The sequence below is a fragment of the Dromiciops gliroides genome, chromosome 3 (assembly GCF_019393635.1).
Source record: "Dromiciops gliroides isolate mDroGli1 chromosome 3, mDroGli1.pri, whole genome shotgun sequence".
NCBI classification, from domain to species: domain Eukaryota; kingdom Metazoa; phylum Chordata; class Mammalia; order Microbiotheria; family Microbiotheriidae; genus Dromiciops; species Dromiciops gliroides.
Window position 1 is genome coordinate 47880357 of NC_057863.1, and position 19277 is coordinate 47899633.

A 19277-nucleotide genomic window follows, 5' to 3' on the forward strand; every position below is an offset into this window, starting at 1 on the left:
CTTAAACAAAATAAACAAAGACTTTGTCAGCTGATCATGGAACCAGCTGGAAGTAAGCAAGCCCATGGGTAATCTATGGGGTTTGTTTTCTCTTTTCTTTTTAAGTTATAAATCCCTTATTCAGAGGTTGAGCAAGTGAGGGAAAGAGAGAGTAAGGGGGTGGGGGTGAGGGAAGGGGACAGAGAGAAAAGAAGATGGGGGAATGCTGGCTGAGCCCAAACTCCATGAGTGTAGGGTTCATGTGTTCTTCATACTTCTACCTGCAGCACATAGCACAGTCCCTGACATATGGTAGGCACCTGATAAATACTTATTGATTCTTGATTGGTTGAAGAAGTCTACCAGGGAAATGTCGCTGAAATTCAAACAGAGAAGTCAGTTCTTAGTCTATTCAGTTTCTTGCATCCAACTCATCATCAGAGTCCTGTCAAATAGGATACTGCCCCGAAGCTAGGACATCCATCAGAGGTATGGTTCAGAAGTCATCTAGGGATTGTAGTTAAGCAGCACACTTCCGAGGGTGACTAGGAGCACATGCCTCAGAGGTATGCTTTGGAGGGAATCTTCAGGAGCTTGCTTTGGAGGTTCCCACAGTAACCACCATCCATACCCTTTCCCCATCCCCTCCTAGTACAACTGTGCCTACAACTAGACTATCCTCATTGTCCGTATCCACCCTCAAACCAATTTTGTCCCCCCAAAAAAATCCAGTGGATAGAGTGCCAGTCCTAGAATCAGGAGGACTTAGGTTCAAGTCCGGCCTTAGATATTTATTAGCTGTGTGACCCTGGGCAAGTCACTTAACCCTATTTGACTCCATTTCCTCATCTGTACAATGAGCTGGAGAAGGAAATGGCAAACCCCTCCAGTATTTTGCCAAGAAAACCCCAAATGGGATCATGAAAAATCAGACACTACTGAAACTAAACAACAACAACAACAAAATTTCAAGTTACATTTAGGTATGGAAAATGAGCAATTTTTGCCTGATTGTATATCTTAGAGCAGTGAACCCCTGAACATGATAACACTTTTCATTATTAGTTTTTCTGTAAAGTACTCTGATACGAGATATGCTCTCTGCTGTATTAGTTCCTGTTTCAAAATGTAGCTGTGAATTATGTCTGTTCCCAAGGTAAAAAAAAGACATATAGCAAGCAAACATCCCTGTTTTCCTCTATTTTTCTGACCTATGCTACCCCCAGTGCAGCAACTGTGGTCTTGGGAAAGAAAGGGGAGAAAAAACAGCAGAAGCTCTACCAGGTCTCTGCTCCTCTTGCTTCTGAAAGTAGTCATAGGAGTGGCAGCAACCAATCTCCCATTTACAAATATGAGTTTTAAAAAGGTGATAGGATAGGGGCAGCTAGGTAGCGCAGTGCCTAGAGCTCCGGCCCTGGAGTCAGGAGTACCTGGGTTCAAATCCGGCCTCAGACACTTAATACTTACTAGCTGTGTGACCCTAGGCAAGTCACTTAACCCCAATTGCCTCACTAAAAAAAAAAAAAAAAAAAAAAAAGGTGATAGGATGACTTGATGACTTGCAGCGTATTATATTGGACAGAGCATTAGATTCAATTCCAGAAGAAATGGGTTCAAGTCTTGATTCAGCCATTTACTGGCTATGTGGCCTTGGGCAAGTCATTTCAATTCTCTGAACCTCCATTTCCTCCTCTTGAAAATAAAAGGTTTGGGACAAAAGATCTCCAAGATTCCTCTCGGCTTTGACATCCTGTGTGTCTTTGTTGACCACCTTCTGGTGAAAGTGTCTGGGATTAAATGTATCTTTACAATATCTAGCCTTGAGTGATCAACAAAACCTGAAAAAAAAAAAGTGGCTGTAACTCTAGGTAATGGAGGACCATAAAATGACATGAAGTTAGAAGTATGCATAAAAATCGAAAATTAGTGAGGCAGTAATCAGTTATGTTTTTCCTCTATCCTTTTTCGTCTTTAAAAATGCTGCTCACTGTATGCGATGATTCTTTGGAGGCAGGAGGAGAGGATACTGGGGGAAATTGTGCTAAGAGATGGGGATACAAAGTAGAAGGAAATGACAGGCCCCAAAGGATCTACCCTGGTGAACTCAGGGTCTTACATATAGCAGATACAATAAATGCTTATTTTTAAACTAAATTAACTCCAATTGCCTTATTTTACAAATGAAGATGATAGGGCTCAGTGACGAGGTAATGACTTATCCAAGGACTTTTAAGAAGTTAATGGCACAGTAGGTTTAGCGCACAGACGTTCTGATTCTCAGGACAGTGGCCAGTCGATTAATATGACCCTTGGTAAAGATAGAAAGTCATAGGTTGTGGCTGATTTTTGTACAAGGAAGAAATGGACATGACTCCAAGATGAACCTTCCTAATTGTAATCAATCTGTTACATGTATAAATGAGGAGTTGAAGCCCAGAAATACCAGCCCCAAGTTGTGACATGCCATCTGAAATTCTAGGAGATCAAATGACCAAATTTTTTGGATACGTGAAATTTCAGTAAGTATTGCATGGGCACAATATCAATTTTCACAGCTGCAAAATGGGTAAAAATTTAGATCAAACTCATGGGTTTATTAATAGGAAGAAGGAATAATAACAAAATTATGAACTATTTCACAGGTATTAAGTTAAATATATGCTAGGTACCAAGATCTGCTTCATTATCAGCCAGAATGTAAAGAAATTATTCTCTTTGTTTTAGATACATTGGATAATGAGAAGGAAAAGAATATTGATAAAGACTTTGTTGCTATGTTTTCTGTGGTGGATGAAAACATGAGTTGGTATTTAGAGGAGAACATTAAGACCTACTGCTCGGGAGAAGTTGCAAAAGATGACGAAGACTTCCAAGAGAGCAATCGGATGTATTGTAAGATTACAACATTATTTTCTAGATTTTTCCTTGGTTTAATGATTTTGCTGGGTTACTTCCCTCAAGTTAAACCTGCATCATGACTAGACCTGCATGGGAAATAGGATGCATTGAAGTATAAATTAATATCTAACTAAGCTAGAAAATCCTGATCTCTTAAATTATATGAAATTTGATATTCTGAACTTTTCCCCATGACTAGAAAGAACAAAACATTTCAGTAATGCCACTAGAAAGAAAACATTTAAATCATGATACTAGAAATTATTATAAAGGAAAAAAAGGAGTGAAGAAAGTAAGAAAAAGGAAAAAATAAAGGAGGAAGTGGGGAAGGAAGGAAGGAAGGAAAGAAGGAAGGAAGGAATGAGGTAGTGGACAAAGAAATGAAGGATGGGAGGAATAAAAGAAGGAATGGAGAAAGATAGAGAGGGAGAGAGGAAGGAAGAAAGAAAGAAGGTAGTGGGTGAAGAAATGAGAGAAACAGACAAAATGGACAAAGAAATGAAGGGTGGGAGGAAGAAAAGAAGAAACAGAGAAAGAAAGAAAGGGAGGAAGGAAGGAAGGAAGAAATACTCTTTAACTGTTGACTAGACTGTCCCTAAATTTCAGGAAAAAATTGTGGCCTGTGACATTCCTATTCTGAGATTCTACATATGGAACAAAGCACCATATCTTAAAATGAAATTGATGATTTTTTTTCCATCACAGGTTCAATTATTAGCCTAGCAATAACTGACCAATCAATGCCTGTGAACTTGAAGGTCTATTCTCTTAACCCACAGCTATAAATGGATATGTCTTTGGAAGCCTCCCAGGTTTCACCATGTGTGCAGAAGACAAGGTGAAGTGGTACCTTTTTGGTATGGGTAATGAAATTGATGTACATGCTGCTTATTTCCATGGGCAAGTATTGACTAATCAGAATCATCGAGTGGATACCATAAATTTATTCCCTGCCACACTGGTTGATGCCTTAATGGTGGCAAAGAACCCTGGAGAATGGCTGCTTAGCTGTCAGAATTTCAACCATATGAAAGGTAGGAATTCTTGATCTTTATATGAAAATTTTCTTTGTCAGCTATATGAAGTTATAATTTAGTTAATGGTGCTCCCAAAGAATCAGGGGTCAAAACACTAAAGATATCCATTGATACTTTATTGATGGTGGCTTAAAAGTCTAAGATTATCTTAGCTGGCTATTTACTTTTATTTTGGTATTAATACTATTAATAACATCCTCCCTAACTGAATTGACCTAGGGACCAAAATTCCTAGTTATGGCCCTGAAAAGATTCTCCTCCCCCACCCCCACCATCTCCATCCTCACCCTGAGGTTTTCTGGCTCACTTTCTCCTCAGTACCACCTCCCCCAACTACCCCCTTGCAGTGAGCATCCTTTTCAACATTAACTATCTTGTCCATGGGTGATTTTTCTCCCCATTATACCTAAATTCAAAATTTAAAGCTTCTGCAAATGTTGACTTCTTACCCTCCTTCTGATTCCAAGGTGGAATCATAAAACAAGTCGATACTCTTTTGTCACCTGAATGATATCCTTTTTTTTTTTTTTTTTTGGTTTTCAGCTGGTTTGAAGGCCTATTTCCAGGTGCAAGATTGCAAAAAACCTTCCATTAATAATGTTGATGGACAAAATATTAGGCATTACTACATTGCAGCTGAGGAAATCATCTGGAATTATGCCCCTTCTGGTGTAGACTTAGATGCACCTGGAAGGTAATTCAGAATAAATGCTGGATATTGTGGAATTTCTCCCACCCCTCCCCCAATGTCAATATCACTAATATTAAAAGGTTCATTCAACATAAGCATACCAATAATGTACTTTTTGGGGGGATGGAGCAATGAAGGTTAAGTGACTTTCCCAGGGTCACACAGCTAGTAAGTGTCAAGTGTCTGAGGCTGGATTTGAACTCAGATCCTCCTGAATGCAGGACCAATGCTTTATCCACTGTGCCACCTACCTGCCCTGCCCCAATTAATGCACTTTTAACTGTGATGAAATATTTAAAGAATCAGTAAAGAGTGAAGCAGTTTGTTTTAATTTGTGGCATTTACCTTTACTTACCTAATTCATTTTTCAAAACATAAGAGGTTCAATCTTAGAAGTCAAGAGAAATTGAGGAAGAGCCTACTGCTTTCACTTTGGGTGGAACTCCTGAAGTGAATTTATGGGAGAATATGAATAGGAGCAGGGTTTTGCTGATAAATGTTCAACAACCAGCTCTTCCCTCCCCTAAAAGCATGCCATGACACACTTTTCAGTTTAATCTGCATTATTAACATTTTCCCATCACTTTCTTTAGTTTAAATAATCAACAAACAATAAATCAAGCCTTGATGTGTAGCTTTGCTGATTTCTGAGGTGTAAATGGTCACATTGAAAATTTAATGGATCTTGTGAGTTGTTTTGAATTGGTTTGAGTTGGTTTGAGTTGGTCTGAGCTGGTTTGAACTGGTTTGACTGGCTCCAGCATACTCCTGGGCAGGAAACTTACTAGTCAGGCAGGTATAGATATGTTGTGTTCTGCATCATTGGAGGAAATATCTGTGTTGATGACACCATGGCTCTGTTGGAGTTTTGAAGTTTAAGAAATTGTATAAGAACTTGATCATATGTTGAGAAATTCTCCAAATACCTAGTAAACAACTAGTGACAAAATAACAATTAAATCAAGTTTTTATTTTTCTGAGAAAAACTTTAATGACAATGGATTTCCCACAGCTAATAATCCAGTAACAATTTTACCAAAATTTTATATTTATTCATTCAGTAAACAAATATTTATTAAGCCTTTAGTCTTAACTCCCACTTTGCCCCTTCTCAAACTCTATGCCCTTGCCAAACTGGACAACTTGGAATAGTGACTAGAATACCAACCTGAAGGCCTAGGTTCAAATCCCATTTTATCCACTTAGTAGCTGTATGACATTTGACAAATCATCTAACCTCTCTGTGCTCAGTTAGTTCCTCATCTATAAACTAAGGAAGTTGTATTAGCCTCTAGATGTATTAGCAGCTAGATGGTTCAATGGATAGAGCACTGAGCTTGGAATGAGGAAGACTAATCTTTGTGAGTTCAAATCTAGCCTCAGACACTTTCTAGCTGTGTGACCCTGGGCAAGTCACTTAACACTATTTCCCTCAGTTTCCTCATCTGTAAAATGGGCTGGAGAAGTAAATGGCAAGCCACTCCAGTAACCTTACCAAGAAAACCCCAAAAATGATCATGAAGAGTCAGAAATGACTCAACAACCACAACAAAAACTATGATCTTACTGAAGGCATTTTTGATTCTCAGTCTTCTTTGTGTCTATGCTCTGTTAGCTGAGAACAAAAGTCATCCAGCAGAGGAGGGAGCTGAAAAGGGGGTTGGGCCACTCCTCTCAGCATCTGTAAGTGACACATTATATAAGATTCAAACAAAGGAACAAGGAAACAGTAGCTGATTGGTCAGCCTTGAGGCTTATTTCCAGATGGGACATGTAGGATGTTTGAGATAAATAATGGGAGGAAAGTCTTTCTATTCCTGGGGTTGGTCTTCAGATCTGATTGGATTTATGGTGCAGTGTAAATGCTGAAGTTAGCATTAAATGAATCTGGTCTCTAAGAAACAGGTTTGGTTTCTCAGCCAAGCAGTGCTGGGTTCAAAGAAAACCACACAGTTTTCCCATAGTTCCCACTTCACCTAGAATGCCCTCTTCCTTTGTCAAAATCCTACCTTTCCTTCAAGGACCAGCTCACATGTAATTCCTTCCTGATCCCGCCCCACCTTACAACCATCTGAAAATAATCCTTCTTCTGATTTCCCCTTTTGTAAATCTCCACTGGTAAACTCTTCTTCCCCACACCACCCAACACAGAGACAGACAAAAGGAAGCGTGAAATTAGTGTGTATTGTACTACACCACTGAATTAAAAATTTTTTCACTGGATCCTTAAGGGTACAGAGGGCTGCAAAATTTTATCTCATCCAGTCTTTTGCTTGCATCAGAACCATCCCTGAAGCAGGAAAAATACGATATCGATTATGCTTTTGGAGATCACAAGCTTAGAACTGAAAGAATCCTTAGAGATTTCCTAGCCCAACTTTCTTTGTTTTACTGCTGAGGAAAGTGAGTCCAAGGAAATTATGTCATGAAGGTGGAAAAGCTGAGATTATGAACCCAGGTCCCCTGACACCAATTTTAGGGTTTATTCCACTATACCAATCCCCTTTCCTGTGGTGGTCTGATGAAGTCTATGCACCTCTTCTCAAAATAATATTTTTAAATGTATAAAACAAAATACATGGATAAAGTGCTAGGCCTGGAGTTAGGAAAAACTCCGTTCAAATCCGGGTTCAGATATTTCTTAGCTCTGTGACCCTGGACAAGTTACTTAACCTTTGTTCACTTTAGTTTCCTCAACTTTAAAATAGGTATAATACTATCTCACAGGGTTATTGTGAGGACCAAATGAATTTATGTTTATATAGTGCTTAGTCCCGTACCTATCATGGGCACAGTGCCCATACTGTACAGATATTAGTTATTTTACTACTACTACTACTACTGCTACTACTACTACTACTACTACTACTACTACTACTACTACTACTACTACTACTACTACTACTACAATACTTGAATGCTTGATTCTTTCCTCTTATTTGATGCTTACATATATCATAGACAATAATTATCTTTTTACCAGTACATGAATACCCGCTACCCGTAAGGTAAATTACTCTAACCTAATAGATAAATCTGAGAGAGTTGTCTGAAACTCAGAGAAATTAGATGAAAGGTTCATGGTCAGAGAGTAAATGCCAGACATGGAATTTAAAATTAGATCAAGATTCCAGGTCCAGCATCCAGCTGGACTAGTCTGCTTTTCCATCTGTAAGCATTAGTGAGAAATCCCTTTATTGTGCAGACTTCGTGTTTGAAATAGTAAAGAGCTAAAATTTTAGCAAGATGATAATTGACAACCAAAACAGTCTTTACCTCCAAAACAGTCATCTTTCCCATTTGAATTCTAGGTTCTTCTTGATATTTGACTGTAGTATTTAAGCGTTTGTTCATTGTTGATTTCTTTGCACAGCTCCTCAGAGGTATTTTTCAAACAAGGAGCTGATAGAATTGGAGGAACTTATAAAAAGCTGGTTTTCCGTGAGTACAGAGATGATACCTTCTCCAACCGAAAAGAAAGACTCCCTGAAGAGGAACATCTGGGCATCCTAGGTAGGACTGGTGAAGATCCGTGGAAAGAGAACTGGATTTGGAATGAGATCCAAGTTCCAGTTCTGCCACTTACTACCCCTATGTCTTGGGTCCTGTCACTGTTAATCTCTTAGGGCATGAGTTTTCTAATCTGTAAAATCAACTAGAGAAGGAAATGGCAAATTACTCCAGTATCTTTGCCAAGAAAATCTCAAATGGGGTCATGAAGAGTCAGACACAACTGAACAATAACAATAACAATGATTTGGGTATGGAGATAATTGTAGGTATAGATAGATTTGGATAAGGATCTGACTATAGATATAAATATATCACTATAAAAAGTCAGTAAGCACTTACTATGTGCCAAACACTGTTCTAAGCACTGAGAATACCTACCTACATAAGCAAAAAATGCAGTCCATACCCCTCAAGAATCTTACCTTCTAATGAGAAAAGATGGCCTACTAAAATGCTTGTGAGGACAAGGTGGAAATGTTTAGAAAGTAAGGCGTGAAGCGAAGATAAAGGGAGTGTGACCTCCACCTCATGAAATGGTGGTTTGGGCTAGGAACTCAACAATCAAATGAGAGGGGTCACAGGGTGGAGGAAACTCCAGGAGCAGAAAGCTGCTGGGAAGGAGGAGGGTAAGTCTGCTGAGTGAGGAGTATAGAATAGAAAAACAAAAAGAATTGGATATGAAACTGAATTTATATAGTTTTTTCCTTCTAAAACATATTCAATTTAATACTTTAGTAACAAAACTACCCTGTTTATCTATATCACCTTCTGGATTTCCTTCTGCTTTCTTCTGTGATGGTGGGTTGTTGTTTTTTATGTTTCGCTTGATGTTCTGTTCCTTTTTTAAATCACTATCACCAAATGGAAGAAAAATATGGAATTTTTCATAAAAGTGCCTGGCATTCTTATTCAGGAGCCCTGCTAATCTTTTGTGGTTTGGTCTAATTCTAGTATGTGTGTGACAGAAATGAGCCTTCATTGCTCTTTTCAGTGTCTTTTCCTGTGTGCACTCTTTAGAAATTAAAACATCACTCCTAGACATAAATTATTTCTTGGGGTCCCACACTTAGCAAGTCACATGGTACAAGGAAAAGAACTCCAAATCCACAAAAGTTAAGGATCATTTCAAGAATAGCACATACATTTCACTGAACATTTGGTAATGGTATCAATACAATTATACCACCCAAGTCATACATACAGGATGGGCTAAATGCCTGAATGGATAGGTTGTCAACTGTATCATTAGAGGTAATACCCAGTGCTTAGCACAGTACTTGGCATATAGGTGGTGCTTAAAAAATGTTTATTGACTGAATTAGTAATACACATCAATAAGATTACAAAGATATTGAAGTATTGGTGATTCCCTATCCCTCCTACTACCAGCCCCGCCAACAAAATGTTGTCCAATTCAACAATAGAAATAAATATTTCTTGGGTAAGATGTTGTCAAATTGAATTAATGATATTAATAATAGTGGCATTACCTCTATACACACACCACACACAACCCAAGTGTTATTCTTTTTTTAAAAAATAATACTCTCCTTTACTCTTTTTTTTTTTTTTTTGGTGGGGCAATGGGGGTTAAGTGACTTGCCCAGGGTCACACAGCTAGTAAGTGTCAAGTGTCTGAGGTCGGATTTGAACTGAGGTACTCCTGAATCCAGGGCCGGTGCTTTATCCACTGCACCACCTAACTGCCCCCCCCAAGTGTTATTCTTCATGTACAAAGACAATACTTTTGGTCAGTGCCTTTGATAATGAAGGATTAGAGGTCCCTCTCCTCTCTTCCTTGTGATCAGAGGGCCACATTTATAACAGAGTAGCCGGGGTTAGGAAAGCAGCTTGTACTTTTGAAAGACATTTCTGGGTATATATGTTTGAAAACTAACTGACCTATTTAGGTATTGAATTTGTCTCTTTTGTTTTAATGGCATCAGAATAAAGGTTGGGTCAAAGTCAACACTCACCCAAAACATCTGCCACTGTCTTGTGAGATGTATGGAATTATCTATCACAGACAGTTATATTTCTCTCCAAAAGAACTAAAATAATTAACAAGCATTTCTCAAATGCTTGTTAGTAATGCTCATTAATGTTATGTCTACCACGTGCCAGGCACTGTGCAAGGCACTAAAGAAGCAGAGACATAGATGTGATTACAATCCAGTTAACTTGAAGTAGGCTAATCAGCAGTCAATCACTCTCACTTGATTCAATCAGTCTAGATTAATCTCCAGGTGGGTCTTTGAGTATCTGCAAAATCCCATTATTTCATCACACTCCACCTCCATATCCGTATCTATATTCATATCCATATCTATGTGTGTATGCCTATGTGTATGTGTATATATGTACACATACATACACACACACACACACAAATTAAATACCAGGTAGATGAAGGGAGCAAGACATTAGCTGGGGAGGTCAGGAGGAAGATGACATATCTTCCTCATGTCATTAAAATGACAAAAGGAGGAAAAGTCACTCTTTTTTTTTTTAAACTCTAGGTCCAGTCATTAAGACAGAAGTTGGAGATACCATCAAAGTTACTTTCTTTAACAAGAGTCCCTTTCCTCTCAGCATTCAAGCAACTGGTGTGAGATTCAACAAGACTAATGAAGGATCCCATTACAATTCATTCTTTGGAGGTAAGTGTGGCCCTCATTAGTCAGTATTTATGGTGTGTGTGTCCACTGTGTGCTATGAAAAAGATTTAAATCATTTTCTAGCTTAGTCAGATTACCAGGGCAGGGTTCTATTAAGAAAATAAGAGAATAGAGCCCTTTCCCCAATATTCTATATTGGTTTGACACTTTTTTATGGTGATCTCCTAAAAGAGGGGAAATGGATGAAGGAAGAGATATACATTTTCAGAAATGACAAAAATCACTTAATCATCTAAAACCCCCAAATGACCTCTAAGGTTCTCGTCCAGTCTAATCCAAAAGACAGAGCCCAGAAGACAATTACTGTAGCAGGGACATAACTTACACTTCACCAACAATCCTGAATAACATTTCAACCTTCTTAATATTCATTCTGTCTTAGGAATTCCTTCTACTCCTTCTCCTTCCTCACATGTGGCACCTCAGACAAAATTTACCTATGAATGGACTATCCCAGATGAAGTGGGGCCCACATACAAGGATCCCAACTGTTTAACCAAGATGTACTACTCTGGTGTAAATCCCATTAAAGACATGTTTACTGGGCTTATTGGTCCTCTCATCATATGTAGGAAAGGAAGTTTGAACTCTAATGGCACACAGGTAAGTTATAATGGGGTACAATGGAAAGAATGCCTCATTTGGAGTCAGGGACTCTGGATTCAAATCTCAACTCTGCTATTTTTATCTCCTTTGTGATCCTGGGCAGGTCGTTTAACCCCTGTGAACCTCAGTTTTATCATATATAAAATGAATAGATATTTGCACTAAATTAATGTTTCTATGAGCTTATTATTGTCTCAGTTTTTCTTTCTTTTTCAGGTTATTCTTTTTATTTTTCAAGTAATGAGAATTTTATTGATATATCCCTTACCTTTGAACATTTAAAAATTCCTCAATACATATCTATATAGTTCCACATTATCCATGTTCAAACAAAAACATATATTTCTTTCTGCATTTTAAGATCATCGATTCTATCAGGTGGTAAGCAGTGTGTGTGCTCTTCATTCTTTTGGACTAGTGTTTTGCACTGATAAGGATCCTAAAGTCTTTCTCCTTGTGTATGTGTTTTTTTTTAATTTAACAAAATTAACTAACAATAGAATTTGTTCCTATGACTTTCTATGGTTGAAAAGAATGGCTTCCAAGGGGGCAGCTAGGTGGCACAGTGGATAAAGCACTGACCCTGGATTCAGGAGGACCCGAGTTCAAATCTGGCCTCAAGACACTTGACACTTACTAGCTGTGTGACCCTGGGCAAGTCACTTAACCCTCATTGCCCAGTCAAATTTTTTTTAAAATTTAAAAAAAAAAAAGAAAGAAAAGAATGGCTTCCACCAAACTTCCAAAGTAAATTATTTTTGCTGGCTCCCTTCATGTTTATTAGCATTAATTGAGAAGCAACTTTTCATGTAAAGTCTTTCAAAGTTATTTTTCTCTATATTGTTGTTGTATAAACAACATTATATGAATTGCTATATAAATAGTCCTATGTGAGGGGCAGCTAGGTGGTACAGTGGATAAAGCACCAACCCTGGATTCAGGAGTACCTGAGTTCAAATCTGGCCTCAGACACTTGACACTGGGCGAGTCACTTAACCCCCATTGCCCCTTCAAAAAAAATAATAATAGAATAAATAATAGAATAGAATAATTATATAATTATAATAATAAAATAAATAATAATAAATTGTCCTATGTTCATTTTTACCTTCATCAATTTATAGGGGTCTTCCTAGTTTCTTCTGAAATTGTCCATTTTGTCATTTCTTATGTCACAATAATATTCCATTACATTAATATACTACAATTTGCCTGGCCCTTCCTCAGTAGAATCACCCTTCAATTTCCAGATTTTTGGCTACCATGGAAAGAGCTTCTATAAATCCCTTTAACTATCCAGATCTTCAGTTTGATTTCTTGGGGATTTTTTCTGTTTCCCTCAGGTGGAGGGTTTGCCATCTACACTGATGGAGAGTGTACCCCAACTGAGAAATCTTTGAAATTTTGAAGGACTATTTAGCTCTTCTCACCTTATCACTCTGGGCCTCAGTTTGCTCTTTTGTAAAATGAAGGGAGCTAGATTAGGTTGTCTCTGAGATAGATCCCTTTTAGTTCTAGATCTTTGATTCTATACTCCTCTTCATTTGAATATGCTTATTCCTAGATAGATTGGCAATAAGGTCTTCCATGAAATCTGAGTTATTTGTGTCATATTATTAGATTAGACTAAATCAGATTAGATAATGATTTGACAAACCATATCCTTATCATGTTACAGAAACAAAAATATTATCCAAATATGAAAATAACATTTATTTGGGGTTTGATCACCTAAGTTCGTAGAATCAGTCATTTTGTTTTCAAATAATTTCATTCCATTTGGAAAAAAGTAACCATGAAAATGTTGGTTAGCTTTCCTTTCTCATTGGTGGCCAAATAGCCACATTTTGTCAGCAGGAAGGAGAAAGACGAAGCATCCACCAGCCAGGAACTAGAAACTTGGATAGAGAGAAATTGCAAAATCACCTTTCTAAGCTAGGGAAAGAAAGGCCCTAAAGTTTTGAGGGCTGTGTTCCATAAATCCCTTGAATCCCACCTCCATCATTATTTTTACCTCTTAATTTGAGAAATACATAATTGCAAAGACTGTATTTCCTTTCTCCACTCTCACCTTTTATAGTGCATTTACCATAGTCTCTTCCACTGCTCCAAGCATATTATCATCGTACTTGACTGTCCCCTCACACCTTACCCATTACTTTGCATTTGCTTTTAAAATATTTGCTTTGCAATTCGAAATATTTGTATTTGCAGTTCTCTCCTATAAACTTCTTGAGAACAAGAACACATTCTTTTTGTCACCCCACAGCCTGGGACTGTCCTGGATAAGTAAGAAGCACTTAATAAATGCTTATAGATTAACAGATTAATATCAGCACATTCGTCTATCAGTTTCCTTTCACTGAAAAAAAAATCAGAGATACTCCTGTTATTAACAGGTTAGACTTCATTCAGTAAATAGGATGACCTCAATTCACTTGAAAAACAATTATTTTAAAATTGCTCACATCTATATAGCACTTTAAGGCTTTACAAAGCCCTTTGACAAGTGTACAGTAAAATGGGTTAAAGACTGACTCACGACCTCCATCACCTTGGATAAGTCATATAACCTCGCTTACCCTTAGTTTGCTTATCTGTAAAATGATGGGAATAGACTAAATGGTCTTTTTTTGGTGGGGGGGTGAGGCAATTGGAGTTAAGTGACTTGCCCAGGGTCACACAGCTAGTAAGTGTCAAGTGTCTGAAGCAGAATTTGAACTCAGGTCCTCCTGAATCCAGGGCCGGTGCTTTATCCATTGTGCCACCTACCTGCCCCTAGATGGTCTTTTTTACATCAAGGATCCTATGATTTCACGTGTTAGGGAGTTAAGAAATATTTGCTGTTGTACCCCTTCAGGATTGATAGGCTCATGGATTTAGAGGTAGAATCAACCCCCTCATTTTTTATCGATGGTGAAATTGAGATATAGGAAGATTAAGGGATTTCTCCAAGGTTTTAGGATTGTAGATGAGGAAACTGAGGTACACAGAGATTAAATGACTTGCCCAGGATCACACAGGTGAGAAGGAACAAACCAAAAAAAAATTGTTTTTTAATAGTATTTTATTTTTTCAATCACATGTAAAGACAATTTTTAACATTCATTTTTTTATAAAATTCAGTTTCAAATTTTCTCTCTTCCTCCCTTCCCTCCCCTCTCCCTAAGACAGTAAGCAATTTGATATTGGTTATATATGTGCAATCATGTAAAAACCTATTTCTATATTAGTCATGTTGTGAATGAAGAAGCAGTTTGCAAAAAAAAATTACAGTTTGCAAAAGGAAAAAAAAGAACATTAAAAAAGTGAAAATAGTATGCTTCAATCTGCATTCAGAGTGCATCAGTTCTTTCTCTGGATGTGGAGAACATTTTCCTTCATGAGTCCTCTGGAATTGTCTTGGATCATTGTAATACTGAGAACAGCCAAATCTATTACAGTTGATCATCACCCAATGTTGTTGTGTACAATGTTGGCAAAGGAGGAATCTGAATACAAGTCTTTGGACTCCAGTCGGCATCCTTTCCCCTCTCTTAATCTTGATCCCACTCCTCCAAGGGCCAGTGAGAAAGAGTAGAATAGGAAACACGCCGACTCAAATAACTATAATGCAAATAAGAAAACAAATACAGAGGCATTATGAGAAATTCAAGGAGGGAAGATGGCACTTCCAGCTTGGACTAATGGGGAGAGCTAATTCTGAGTCTCCAGCCCTTTGACAGCCTAGTAAAGCCTATAGACCTCTTCTCAAAATAACATTTGTTAGCTACATTCATCCTTGAAGGAAATACTTAAGTTAAAATTTAGTAAAATTAAAGATGTACCTTTTTTTCTCATCCAAGTTCATGGACCCCTGAAATCTATCCAAGGGCCCCCTGGGGAATCTTAACTCAGGTTAAGAGATCTTGTTTTCGTGGCTAAGGGACTTCTCCATCATTCTTGAGCCTCCGTTTGCAAAAAGCTCTATGACACCCTGAAAAAGGTCGTGCTCATCTTGCTACTTGTGGTAACACAATTGTAATTACCCGAAGACATCTGCTCAGACTTCATTTGTTGTTTCTTCTTGATCTTTTGTTTTTCACAGATAGGAGTAGACAAGGAGTTCTATTTGTTCCCCACAGTATTCGATGAGAATGAAAGCTTGTACTTGGATGAAAATATCAAAATGTTTACAAAAGAACCTGACCAGGTGAATAAAGAAGATGCTGATTTTCAAGAATCCAATAAGATGCATTGTGAGTGCCAAAGTAACAGACGGTTCATTGAATACCAACACAGCATACATATTTTTACTGGACAAGATTATCTACAGCTTTTCCCATTAGTTTACTTTGAAACAAAATTGTATTCATTTAAAATAACAGCCATATGGGGTAATATTCTTTGGTACTCAATTTAGTATTTAATAATAATGATGATGGGGGCAGCTAGGTGGCACCAGCCCTGGATTCAGAAGGACCTGAGTTCAAGTCCAGCCTCAGGCACTTGACAGTTACAAGCTGTGTGACTGTGGGCAAGTCACTTAACTCCAATTGCCTCACCAAAATAATAATTATTAATAATAATAGCTGGCATTTAAAATCTGCAAAGAATTATACATATATTATTTCATTTGATCCTCACAACAACCATGTGAGGTAAGTATAAGAATAATCATTTTCCCAGTTTTATAGATGAGAAAATTGAGGTTCAGAGTGAAGTAATTTATCTGTAGTAACATAACTAAGTCAATTTCTGAGACGAGATTTAATCCAAAGTGACTCCAGGTCAGGCACAATAGGCATCATACTATGCTCTATCTCCCCCTGAGATGTTAGTAATTTTGTTTTCTAATCATTTCAATCATACAGATAACAGGCCATTAAAATGCTATTAATTAGGGCAGCTAGGTGGTGCAGTGGATAAAGCACCAGTCCTGGAGTCAGGAGAACCTGAGTTCAAATCCAGCCTCAGACACTTGACATTAGCTGTGTGACCCTGGGCAATTCACTTAACCGTCATTGCCCCACACAAAAAAAAAAAAAAAAAAAAAAAAAAAAAAAAAGCTAATAATTGTCCTTGACAAGTAACGTAAATGTAAAGCATCCACAAAAGGCTAACTAAAAGTTGCAACACTTAGAAAGATACAGACCATATTCTCAATGAGACTCAATGGGGACTACCCCTTGTTTGGCATTATGGGAAAAATCAGTATACCAAATAGGAGGAAGGAGAGACAATGGATATATTTTAAGAATGCTCTTGAGTAGTAGATTTAAAATTATGTTCTAGTATTGGGTCTTTATAGCTTGACTATCAATTATTATATACACTGTCTCCAAAATACTCGGCTTGACCTTACACTTGGAAGGGTACGATCATTTACTAGAATGCTCAATTTAGTATTGAAGGAATGGGGTTCAAATCCTAAACTCTGCTGTTAGCTACCTTTAAGACTTATGGAGGTTGTAGGCAGAGCAGTGAATAGAGCACTGGCTCTGAAGTCTGGAGGACTTGAGTTCAAATTTGGCCTCGGATACTTACTAGCAGTGTGACCCTGGACAAATCACTTAACCCTGATTGTCTCCAAAAACCCAAAAAGACTCATACAAGCTATCTAACTTTTCTGGGCCTCAGTTTCCTCATATGCCAATTGAAGGGGTTGGACTAAATTATCTCTAAGCTCATTTTCAACTCTAAATTCTATGGAGACATAAAAAAGCATTTCTCCTGGGCAGTGTGAGTAAGTAATGAATTTCCAGTGTGTGATGCCTCAGAAAAGCACCTTGGAAGCATGGATGCCCTGTATCCAGAAGAGCTGGATATTAGGAGATGTAGGAAGAAGCAAGGGATGGGGTAGCCAGGGAACACTGGGGTAGAATGTCACTGATGTGCTGCTCCTCAGATCCATGTACACACGTGTACCTCCAGCTGCTCTGCATCAACACCGACCTCCTGGGGCTGTCTGGGAAGTACATGGATGGGCCCTCCTTTCCCCAGAAACATTCCTCCCATTGCAGAAAGGAGGAAGAGGGAGTTCTCTTTAATTAGCATAACTTTGAGCTGATTCTGGGATGTTAAAATAACATACATAGGAAGTAACACTCTCCTGAGCAGTTTGGGACAGACTTTTCCTTCTCACCACATTTTTACAGCTATCAATGGATTCATGTACTGGAATCAGCCTGGACTTGATATGTGTCTAGGAGATGATGTTTCTTGGCATTTATTCAGTGCTGGAAATGAGGCTGATATACATGGAATATACTTCACAGGAAACACAATCCTCTCTGACGGGGAACGGAAGGACACAGCCAACCTTTTCCCTCAGACATCTCTTACGGTCCTTATGACACCTGACTCTGAGGGTGAGTAGTCACTCCTATAATGACTTCCCTTCTTTGTAGCTTTTATTCTAATGAATCCCCCTATACTTAGTTTGCCAAGCTAGGACCAGGCACCATGAGTGGTGAGCAGCTTCATTTCCCCAGAAGCCTCTCAGTGATTTGAGAGGAAGTAGAACCACCTCAGTGTGACTCCCTTGCTTTATTCCACCCTTTACTCTAACCAGTTCCTGGACACTGAAAATGGATGCACCTAGTAGATGGATCGGTGATGATCATGTGTGGTGCCCAAAGCAAAGGTGGAAGCAGTGATTCTCCAATTTCCATATGGTATCTGTGACACTTTTGGGAGGGAGGGTAGGCAATCAGGGTTAAGTGACTTGCCCAGGGTCACACAGTTAGTAAGTGTCAAGTGTCTGAAGGTAGATTTGAATTCAGGTCTTCCTGACTCCAGGGTTGGTGCTCTATCCACTTCTTTACCTAGCTACCTCTTTGTGACACATTTTTAAGATAACTTCATCCACGGGCAGCTAGGTGGCACAGTGGCACCCTAGATTCAGGAAGACCTGAGTTCAAATCCATCCTCAGACACTTAACACTTACTAGCTGTGTGACCCTGGACAAGTCACTTAACCCCAATTGCCTCACCAAAAAAAAAAAGATAACTTCATCCTTCCATGCCCTTTCAGACTCTTATAGGTCATTAGAAGTTGTCTCCAAGATAAATATTACCTTTAGGATCAAGCATAAACTTTCTGATACTTAAAGCTCTACACAACTTATCCCCTTCCTACCTTTCATAGTTTCTTACACATTATTTCCCTACACTCACTCTGTGGTAAAGACACAATGACCTACCTGGTGTTCTTAAGCACAGCACTCTTTCTCCCACCTTCTTGTCTTTGCCCTGACTGATCCTCATCCCTAGAATGTTTTTCCTTCTTTAGATCAAGTGGGGCAGGTAGGTGGTGCAGTGGATAGAGCACTGGCCCTGGATTCAGGAGGACCTGAGTTCAAATCCAGCCTCAAACACTTAACACTTACTAGCTGTGTGACCCTGGGCAAGTCACTTAAGCCTCATTGCCCCGCAAAAAGAAAAGAAAAAAAAAAAGATTCAGCTCAAGTAACACTTGCTGTATAAAATCTTTTCTGCTTCCCCCCAGCTGCTCATGCCCTCCCTCTCCAGCAATCTCGCATTCATTTTGTATGTATTCTAAGTATTGTTACATATGTTAGAATGTAAGGTCTTTGAGGGCTCACTTTTGGCCTTGTATCCCTAAAGCTTAGGACAAATCCTGACACATAATTAGGTATTTCTAAATACTTGTCTGATAGCTGATTAATTGAGACTCCCATCAGAACTTCCAAGTCACAATTGTCCAAAATATTGGGCACCCCTTATAGCACAGGATCCAGGGCACTCATTCCATGCTTATCCTGTGTTTGGGTCACATTGAGCTCACTATTCTAGCATCTTAATGTCAGCTAATTTTCTTGTACTGGAAATAGCCATTCACATTGTGATAGAATCAAAACCCTAGGAACTGAA

At 38.5% G+C, this 19277-nt stretch overlaps 1 protein-coding gene and 1 non-coding gene across 2 annotated transcripts in view; one reads left to right on the plus strand and one right to left on the minus strand.

The window, feature by feature from the left end:
• LOC122748866 (ceruloplasmin-like) overlaps positions 1-19277 on the plus strand; it is a 56028-nt gene that overhangs the window by 13726 nt on the left and 23025 nt on the right. Inside the window, exons 4-11 of the mRNA XM_043994877.1 lie at positions 2704-2871; positions 3657-3911; positions 4458-4608; positions 7979-8118; positions 10638-10778; positions 11179-11399; positions 15490-15640; positions 17540-17752. Coding sequence (XP_043850812.1) covers positions 2704-2871; positions 3657-3911; positions 4458-4608; positions 7979-8118; positions 10638-10778; positions 11179-11399; positions 15490-15640; positions 17540-17752 — 1440 coding nt within the window. The remainder of the gene's footprint in view (positions 1-2703; positions 2872-3656; positions 3912-4457; positions 4609-7978; positions 8119-10637; positions 10779-11178; positions 11400-15489; positions 15641-17539; positions 17753-19277) is intronic.
• On the minus strand, positions 8987-9091 carry LOC122752331. Its single transcript, XR_006356090.1, has one exon. It is a non-coding gene; the product is annotated as a U6 spliceosomal RNA (small nuclear RNA).